Source organism: Pleurodeles waltl, chromosome 6 (genome assembly GCF_031143425.1).
Source record: "Pleurodeles waltl isolate 20211129_DDA chromosome 6, aPleWal1.hap1.20221129, whole genome shotgun sequence".
Classification (NCBI taxonomy): Eukaryota; Metazoa; Chordata; class Amphibia; order Caudata; family Salamandridae; genus Pleurodeles; species Pleurodeles waltl.
In genome coordinates this window covers 129,249,507-129,259,473 of record NC_090445.1, presented here as the reverse complement: position 1 = coordinate 129,259,473, position 9,967 = coordinate 129,249,507, and the positions used below count along the sequence as shown (strand labels likewise).

The following is a 9,967-nucleotide window of genomic DNA, read 5'->3' as shown; positions in this document are numbered from 1 at the left end:
CTTATTTCATTCCAGCTTTGCAATTAATTTTAACGCACTGGCCAAGCCTGCAAACGAGGGGTCATGGCGGCAGCGACAGGGTCCTGTTCTTATTTACACTGCACGCTTCAGAAAAGTGTCCAAGCCTTAGGAATATTATGACGGCTGAAAGCAAACTTTGTACTCAGTTTCAAGTGTGTTTATGGGCCTCTCTCTTTTTGGTGTATAAAAAAAGAATCACCACCTCTACCATCCTTTGCTGCCCCCTTAAAATTGGAAAAGTCATGATTTTAATCCCATCACCTCATGCCCAGTTTATGTGGTTTATGCACTGCTCTAAGTAAAATTCTGAGGCATGCGATTCTAACATGCAACTATGTCTGAGATATAAGAATACAAGTTTAAGAGACGTCCTGAAGTAATTGGCTGTCGTACTTCTGGAGGCACACAATTTAAGCATGCAGTATCTTTTTAAACACATGCGGTATTCGGACTGCACTTTAATTCAGAAATTCATGTTTGGGATACAGGCTGGAACCGGCCAGCGCAGGTTCATCAGAGTACTCGTTGAACCGTCCAGCTCAGTGTGCAATAGTGCCCCGAAGCGGTGCAGCGCCAGTTAATATTTAAGAGAAAATGCAAAAGCAACAAACCTGCTACCCGCGTCTCCTCGGAAGTGCATTAAAAGCCCCGCGGTTAAAATTCTGCGTCCAGCGCGATTTAGGGACCCGATTGGGACAGTTCTAGAGTGTCAGTATCAGATCCTAGACTCCATGAAACTCCCGCGACCTTTTCACTTTATAACTCGGCGTCCCCTCGGATGTTCAGCCGAGGGGCGCAAGTTCAAACCTAGAGCTGTGAATACATGATATGGGTTTGATGTGCGCCCCGGGAGCTCTGGAGGGCCAAGCTGATCGGACATGTCCTTCAGACCTCTCGTTTGCAGGCACTGGGCCCGGCCAAGCCTTTGTTTTTCGAGTTTCAAAGCATTGTAAATAAAATATAGTCTGGATAGATTTGTGCTTAATTCAGTGCAAGATCGCCCAGAAGAAAGTCTGCGAGGAAGGAGTCCTCGAAACATCTCCGTGCGAGCTTTATGGGGTGCAATAATCTGCGGCGTTTATGTGGCTGAAAGAACTTTTCGCAGCGGCGGCCCCATTTCAATAAAATAAAAAATAAAAATAAAGTTTCCATTCTGCAAACGACCCTGAGTCCTACCTCCTTCTTCCCGCCCGGCACATCTGAAGCTACTAAAACGCAAGATTAAGAGAGAAGCGCCTAGAATAACAAGCCACTTCAAGCCGCACAATATGAGGCTGCATGAGGGACGAGGAAGAGAGGCGCTGTTTCTTAATCATGCTCTTCCCCTGCTGGAGGAAAAAAAAGATAGAAAAGCCACTTTTATGTAAAACAATAATCATTTGAATTCAATATTGACACCAGGCAGCGTCTTGCAATCTCGCGGAAAGCTCCCGTCGAAGATAGCGCTGCGCAGCAGTCTGGGAGGCTCGTCGTAAAACCCCTAACAGCTTTTTATGGGGATGCGGTGTACACAACAACAACATCTCGGCCTTTATTGCGTTTTATAGTTTGTTAAACAGTTTACAGCCGCCTCTCCTTTTTGGGGGGTTATTACAAAGCGCAATTCCCTTCATGGCGCCCGTTAAAGCTTTATCAATAATACGGAAATTGATCATTAAAACGTTAAATATGACTGCCTCGTTTGTTTTTAAAATATGTTTGGGATAAAGAAGCTGTATGATTTGATAACGTGTATTAAAATAGCAATTACATTTATAGGACCTTCTAAAGCGGGTGGCAATTAAACCGTGTACTTTCACAGGTTTGCAAAGCGACCCTGACATTTAAAAAGGCTCAAACTGCCTCGTTAAAATTTTGAAATTAACGACTAACTATGTCAGTCTGTAATTCCAGTCCTTCCTCCACCCTTCTCCTCCACCTCCCCCCCCCCCTTCCCCACCAGCCCTTCCCAAAAATCAATCTTTGGGGTGGTCTGTGGCTTCTGAGTTGCTGCGAGGGGAGGGGGCGGGAGAGAGAGATATCTCATTAATGGGCGCAGTTAAACATATTTAATCGGGATATTTGTGCGCCAGGGCCCCCCCCCTCCGCTGCCTGCTGCCGCCGCTGCCTCTCTCCTCCCCTCGCACTCTGCCTCTCCCGCGCAGGCAGCCCAGGAGCCCGTGCGGAGCAGAGCAGGCGAAGCCAATGGGAGGCGGGCCTGCCTAATGCATGCAAATGATGCTGAAAAGAGGCTGCAAAATATGAAACAACTCATTTGCGGCGAAGTAAATCACCGAAAACTGTTTATGAACTGGCATCCCTTCTTGGAAATGTAGAGCGAGGAGTCCTTCTAAGTGGCGTTATTATTATTTTATTTTGAATTTTTTTCTCTCTGTCTGTGCGTTTTCCCCCCTGAAGGAGGAACCGGGCATCATGCAGTATTAGGAGTTTTTGGTGCCTTCTACCCCGCATCCGGAGCAGCTTTTTTGATATTCCTGGAAAATCGCATTCTTCCGTGCAAGCATCTCGGCAGTTTCTTTGTATTTTTTTTTTCCTTTTTGGGGGGATTCGATCTTGGAGGCGAGGAGACCCTAAGCTCTCTCTGTGTCTGCCCATAGAGAGGGCGATGAGTTCCTATTTCGTTAACTCGCTCTTCTCCAAGTACAAGGCGGGGGACTCCCTGCGCCCCAATTACTATGACTGTGGCTTCGCGCAGGACCTGGGGGGCAGGCCCACGGTGGTGTACGGGCCGGGCACCGGGGGCTCCTTCCAGCACCCCGGCCAGATCCAGGACTTCTACCACGGGGCGTCGTCTCTCTCCGCCTCCCCCTACCAGCAGAGCCCCTGCGCCGTCACCTGCCACGGGGACCCCGGCAACTTCTACGGCTACGACCCCCTGCAGCGGCAGGGGGCCCTGTTCGGCAGCGGCGGCAGCAGCAGCCAGGACCCCGAGCTCCTGCAGTACCCCGACTGCAAGCTGGCCGACGAGGGCGAGACCTCGGAGCAGAGCCCGTCGCCCACCCAGCTCTTCCCGTGGATGAGACCGCAAGGTGAGGGGGCTCCGGCCGGCGGCCGGGCACTTCCGGACCATTAAAGGCACTTTTTATTGTTTTACGGGGCTCCCACTTGCCGCCCTCCGCGCTGCTGCCTTTATAGCTTAGTTGCCTTAATTGGGGTCTTCTGTCTTCCTCTCGGGGCGCCCCCTCTTTAAACGACCCTTATGGCACTTTTTTACAGTACTAGCGTGTCTTCCTCCCCAGTGCCCAGCCTGGGACTTTTGCTGTTTTAGGGATGCTTTGGGGTTTAGAGGTGGCGCCCAGTGGAGGGGACGTTAAAGGCTGGTGTAAAAGGGGGGTCTCGGGCTGTGTGTCCCCTGTAAAGGGGAACACAAAGGGGCCCTCTAGCCGCTATCACGGGGAAGAGCTCGCGCCCGCTGCCCCTCGAAGGTGCCGGTACCATACCCTTTTTGTGAGGCTGGCTGTGCTCAGATCTAAAGACAGGCAGCTGGGGCTAGAAATGTCCTACAAAGGCTAGTGGGAGACAATAGGAGGGGGGGTCTGCCCTAAGCGAGCACCACCCAAGCCTGGATTTAGGGGTAACCTCCAGTGAATTCCCGAGTTCCCACAGCCGTGCGCAGCCGCGAAGTTGTGAGGTCTGCTCTGTACTCTTCTCGCTCTCACAAAGGGGGCTTTCATGGCGGGGTCTCGCTTCGAAATATGCGTGTTTGTGTGTGTGTGAGAGGTGTATAACGCATCTTGTGTGCGGAACTGCACCTTTGTGTATCTGTGTGAGAGGGTCTAGAACGTATCTTGTGTGTGGAAGTGTACGTTTGTGTATGTGTGAGAGAGGCTAGAAGGTATCTTGTGTGCGGTTTTGCACGTTTGTGTATGTGTGAGAGAGACTAGAAGGTATTTTGTGTAGAATGTACACGTTTCTGTATGTGTGAGAGTGAGTAGAAGGTATCTTGTGTGTGGATGTGCACTTTGTTTATGTGTGAGAGAGACTAGAAGGTATTTTGTGTACAATGTGCACGTTTGTGTATGTGTGAGAGAGACTAGAAGGTATCTTGTGTGCGGATGTGCACTTTGTGTATGTGTGAGAGAGACTAGAAGGTATCTTGTGTGCGGATGTGCACTTTTCGTATGTGTGACAGAGACTGGAAGGTATCTTATGTGCAGATGTGCACTTTGTGTATGTGTGAGAGAGACTGGAAGGTATCTTGTGTGCGGATGTGCATGTCTGCGTGTGTGAGAGAGACTGGAAGGTATCTTGTGTGCGGATGTACACTTTGTGTATGTGTGTGAGAGACTAGAAGGTACCTTGTGTGCGGATGTGCACGTTTGTGTATGTGTGAGAGAGACTGGAAGGTATCTTGTGTGCGGATGTGCACGCGCGCATGTGTATGTGAAAGAGTCTTGAACGGTTCTTGTGTGCGGATGTGCACTTTGTTAATGTGTGAGAGACTAGAAGGTATCTTGTGTGCGGGTGTGCACTTTGTTAATGTGTGAGAGACTAGAAGGTATCTTGTGTGCGGGTGTGCACTTTGTTAATGTGTGGGAGAGACTAGAAGGTATCTCGTGTGCGGATGTGCATGTTTGTGCATGTGATGTGCGCGTTTGTGTATGTGTAAGGGTGCATCTTCTCAAAGGTTTGTCCACAGCACACACGCCTCTGTGCGAGTTGTTGTGGGGATACTGCACACATGGTTCCTCGTACTTCTGGGTGCAGGGATGGAGAAATGCATGAATGTACAGATAGTGAGACAAACACGTAGCTGGACAGACAGACAGATGGCTACATAAACAGGCACGCCGGTAGACAAACACACAGCCAGACAGGCAAACTGAGAGAATAACATAGATAAATAAACAGAGACTGACGCGCATTCATATGGCTGTGTTCCCCTATCGGCGGACCACATTTCGTGCCATGCCCACATTTCTGTCCGTCCGCTTTTGTGCATCCCTTTATGCTGGGACCTGGCTCCCTGTGTGTGGGTGACTGCCTCCTTTCTTCCCTGTGAATGCCACTCTGCACCCACACACAAATGAACCCGCGCCGTGCCTGCCTCCCTGTAGATAGATGTACCTATGTGACTGCTGCGTGTACACAGTATATCACAGTGAGCTGCCTATGCTGCACCTATAGGCAAACATAAACGTATGGGTGTGACTGTGTGAGTGTATGTGTGCGTCTCTCTGGGTGTCTGCTCCCACCTGCACGTGCCTTCCTCCTAACCTTGCATTCATATGTACACATATACACACGTGCACCCCTGCCACGCCGCACGTGCTTGGCCATCCCTCTCCCTAGCGGTGGATCGCTAAGGACACAGTTTGTGTGCGTGTGCACCTGGTTCGCTCTCTCGTTGTACCACAGACACTCTGAACACGTCCCTTTGCACGCCCAGTTGCTTGCCCGTGTTCAGACATTTGCCGTCTAGCAAGCGCGCGTGTTCATAACCTACACCCCGACCCTGCCTGTCTGCCTCCCCGCACTTTTAGGAAGTCCCCCTGTGAATTTGCCTCTCTCTCTCGCCTCTGCCCAGCTCCACAAAGTTACCCCCACATTTGCTGGTCTCCCCTTGGCTGTCGCATCTCGCTCTAATCACACACACGCACGCCTGGCTTGTCCTTTTGCGGGTGTGTTTACACCTAGAGGTCTCCTTTTCTGACCCCCTCGCATCAAACAGAGCGGGTCTGTGTCCTTTGGGCCTGTCTGTGATGCTTTGCACAGACGTACGCTGCGTTTTCGCATTTCGCTGCTTGTCAATAAGTGTTATTTGCCTACGTTTGCCTGTCTTGTCAAGCTCTACTTTTCCCTATTTTTTATTTGCCTGTCTCTGCAGCCGGTGTGCACATTTACAAACAAGCACGGCCTCCATCATATGTCAGGCTGCCGTGTGTCTGTCCATGGCATCGCCACCTCCCCACACGCAGGCACACGTACACAGCTGGTCTGTTTACCTATCTGTTTGGCTTTGCTTACATGGATATATTCTATCAATCTGCCCCTGCTGCTTCCCTGCCCCTATGCGTCTCACCTCGGGCCTTATATACCCCACAGTGCCCGCTGCATGACTGCTGGCCGCTCCATGCACACTCCACCCTCCCAGAGTGCCTTTCTGCGTCTTACACGGCTTGCAGCTTGCCTTCTCTGGGTTGCCTTTCTCTACCCACGCATAACTGATGTCTGTGCATCCCTGTTACTCCCCCACAGTTCTACATACACACACGTATGTACTCCACACCACACGCTGCGCGTTCACTGTTGTATGCAGCAGAACATCGTGTCTGTCCAGAGTCACCCTCACCACTCGCTTCGCACTGTTTCTCTGTCTCCTCTCAGTGCACGTATCTGTCTGTTTACTTGTGTTCTTCTGTCGAGCCCTACAAACGTAAACGCGCCGAAGCCCCTAAAGTTCACACATAGGCCCCTACCTACCTGTAAAAAACAATCATGCTGCCTGTGCCGATAATCTCGCAAAGGTACACATTGTCACTTTTCTGCTTGCCTGCCTGTCTCCCCCCAAGGCAGAGACGCTGCCAGTTTCTCGCGCGCTCACACTTTTCTATGTGCAATTACTCCCACCCGCGGACATGTCCCTGTTCTCTGCTTCCTGTCTGCACACACGCGTGGCCTCTCGGTTGCCTCTGTCCCCATCATACAAACACACGCGCAGTTTGCCGGTCCGTGTTCCCTCTATACACAGCTAGATTCGTGCTCACTGTGCCTGTTGTGTTACATCTCTCTGTTCCTACACAGGCGCGCATACATATTTTGTGTGCCTGCATGCCTCTACTCGCAAATGTACCCACATGCAGTCTCGTCTGAACTGATACCTCTACACACACCCTGCGCCGCGATGCATGTCTGCCTCTGTTCCCTGCACTTGGCGTTACATGCACACCCATGCTACATGTCTTTACCTCAGTCTGAGGCACACATGCTCGTTTCTCTGTGTTTGTCTGTGTTGGCTGCTCCTTCCTCACCCGGGCCTGCCTGCACTTCTGTCCAAACCCAACCCTTCGTGCGGGGGCGCGCGCACACACAAACACCCGTCGTTTAGTATCTGCCCTTTCCCCCTAGCTGTCCTTCCAGCCCTCCAGGGGTGCGCATGCTGTTTCTTTCGTTTCACAAAGCCTGTGCCTGCAAACACAGGCATGCAAGCTTCCTTTCTGTCCTGCTCTTCATCCTCGCTCACCTGTTCCCTCAGGACACACTTTCTGTCATGCTAGGGAGCATTCACACACACAACTTCATACACACACAAACACACAAGCATACGCTTGCTGTCTGCCCTGTTCCCCACTAACACACACACACAAGCCTACACTTTCTGTCTGCACTGTTTCTCACAAACACACAAGCAGATGCTCTGTTCACCACTAAAACATACACACATGGATACGCGTCCTGTCTGTCCTGATCCCACTCACACACAACCACACAAGCAAATGCTTCCTCTCTGGCCTGCTCCCCACTAACACACACACGGGCATATGCTTTCTGTCAGCCTTGCCCCCCACTAACACACACGAGCATATGCTTCCTGTCTGCCTTGCCCCCCACTAACATACACCCTCACACACATCCTCACACACACACACACACAAACACAAGCATACGATTCCTGCCAGCCAGGTCCCCACTCACACACACACAAGCATACGCTTCCTGTCTGCCCTGTTCCCCACTAACACACACACGCTTTTTGTCTGCCCTGTTTCCCACTAACACACACACAACAGCATGCACTCCCTGTCTGCACTGTTCCCACTAACACACACATGTAGATGCTTCCTATCTGCCCTGTTCACCACTATCAGATACACACATGGATATACTTCCTGTGTGCCCTGTTCCTACTAACACACACACACAAGCATACCCTTCCTGTCTGCCCTGCTCCCTCTGATACACACACGCGCACACAAGGATAGGCCTCCTTTCTGCCGGGTTCTCCACTACTACACACAAAAACATACACAAACACACACACAAGCATACGCTTCCAGCCTGCCAGGTCCCCACTAACACACACATAAGCATACACTTCCTGTCTGCCTTGTTCCCAACTAGCACACACACACAAGCATACACTTCCTGTCTGCCTTGTTCCCACTAACACACACATAAGCATACACTTCCTGTCTGCCTTGTTCCCCACTAGCACACACACACACACACACACAAGCATACACTTCCTGTCTGCCTTGTTCCCCATTAGCACACACACACAAGCATACACTTCTTGTCTGCCTTGTTCCCCACTAACACACACATACACACAAGCACACGCCTTCTCTCTGCCCTGTTCCCCACTAGCACACACACTCAAGCATACGCTTCCAGCCTGCCAGGTCCCCACTAACACACACACAAGCATACACTTCCTGTATACCCTGTTCCCCACTAGCACACACACACAAGCATACACTTCCTGTCTGCCTTGTTCCCCACTAGCACACACACACAAGCATACACTTCCTGTCTGCCTTGTTCCCCACTAACACACACAAGCATACGCTTCCTCTCCGCCCTGTTCCCCAATAACACACACACAAATGCTGTCCACTGTGTCTTATCTCACCCTGCCTTTGATCTCTGCCCCCCAGCAGCCGCCGGCCGCAGGAGAGGCCGCCAGACGTACAGCCGCTACCAGACGCTGGAGCTGGAGAAGGAGTTCCTCTTCAACCCCTACCTGACCCGGAAGCGGCGCATCGAGGTGTCCCACGCCCTGGGCCTCACCGAGCGCCAGGTGAAGATCTGGTTCCAGAACCGGCGCATGAAGTGGAAGAAGGAGAACAACAAGGACAAGTTTCCGAGCAGCAAGTGCGAGCAGGAGGAGCTCGAGAAGGAGAAGCTGCAGCAGCGAGCCCAGGAGCCCCAGCAGGAGGGGCCCGAGGGACACAAGGGGGAGGCCAAAGCCCCCTAACCTTAGAGCAGGACACGCAGGAGCACATGTAAAGCACTGATGGGGGAAGTGCTGCAGGCCGCAGGCCAGTACGCCCAGACATTACCAAGTACCTACGACGACCCATCGCCCCAGCCCCCTCCCCCGATCGTTCCTGAAACACGAAATAACTCTCATTATTCCGGATTATGCAACAGGAATGACCGACTATTTCCGCCCTTGTTGCCAGTTCCTTTCCTCGGTGTTTAGTGTATAAGGCATTAGCTGGTGTAAAGCATAACTGTGATTATTTTTTTATTTTACTAGTTTTTATTTTTTAAATATGTTATTTAGTTCTTTAGCTAGTTTAGGGGCGAGGATATTTGCTAGACCCCTTACTTCCAAATTCTTTACCGTTTTTCCTGTGAATATACATGTTTGCACTTCTTTTATTTTTATTTTCAACGTGGTGACTGTAATGAGAAAACAGGTAGCTTTTTATGATGTGTATATGTATATATATGTATAAAAACCGACACCCAACAACATGAAACTGCCTATTTATGCTATAGTTCTTTCGATCTGTTTTATTCCAGTGGTTATTCTTTGGTTGGGATTTCTTTTCTTTAATTTGGCCCAAGTGTTTCTCTGCCCAGATGTCTTTTTCCTGCTTTCAATTTCCTTTAAGTTAGCATGCGCACGGTGGAATTAACTAAAAATAAAAGTTGTCAAGTGAGCCCAGATTTACTGTGAAAAGGAATGTGTACTGTATCCGTGAATTGCTTTATTGGGGGTGAGGGTATGTGCTGGCCTTTCTCGAACTCTTTGTTCCACTGTCTGAAGCTGCGAAGAGAAGGCGCGCAATAAAAGTTTACAAGCGGGAATCCGTGGCTTCACTCTCGGCCTCATCTGCTTCACATCCTCCTGGGCAGGTCTTGCTGGAAAATGGGAAATGCATGACAAAAGCAGAAAAGCTCAATGGTGGCTGGGTGGCAGACAGTAGCGGCTGAAAGGGGCCCTTCCCTGCCCTGGTGGCAAGAACGCACGACTGGGCGCTCTGTGGACTCGAGC

At 50.8% G+C, this 9,967-nt stretch overlaps 1 protein-coding gene across 2 annotated transcripts; it reads left to right on the top strand.

The window, feature by feature from the left end:
* Positions 1 to 1,861: 1,861 nt before the first annotated feature.
* HOXB8 (homeobox B8) lies at positions 1,862 to 9,632 on the top strand. 2 transcript variants are annotated; one of them, XM_069237570.1, is made up of 2 exons: positions 1,862 to 3,050; positions 8,622 to 9,632. In XM_069237570.1, the coding sequence occupies exons 1-2, from the start codon at positions 2,627 to 2,629 to the stop codon at positions 8,936 to 8,938; spliced, it is 741 nt and encodes a 246-aa protein (XP_069093671.1). In that variant the 5' UTR covers positions 1,862 to 2,626; the 3' UTR covers positions 8,939 to 9,632. The 2 variants fall into 2 exon arrangements, with proteins under 2 accessions (XP_069093671.1, XP_069093670.1); XM_069237569.1 differs by having other exon boundaries at positions 1,863 to 3,050; positions 8,619 to 9,632.
* The last annotated feature ends 335 nt before the right edge of the window (positions 9,633 to 9,967 follow it).

What these genes read in the sequence shown, in the direction of transcription:
- HOXB8 (XM_069237569.1), top strand. Translation starts at nt 2,627, where the DNA reads ATGAGTTCCTATTTCGTTAACTCGCTCTTCTCCAAGTACAAGGCGGGG. An exon ending in CCCGTGGATGAGACCGCAAG is followed by an intron (nt 3,051 to 8,618) that starts GTGAGGGGGCTC and finishes TCTGCCCCCCAG; the next exon opens with CAGCCGCCGGCCGCAGGAGA.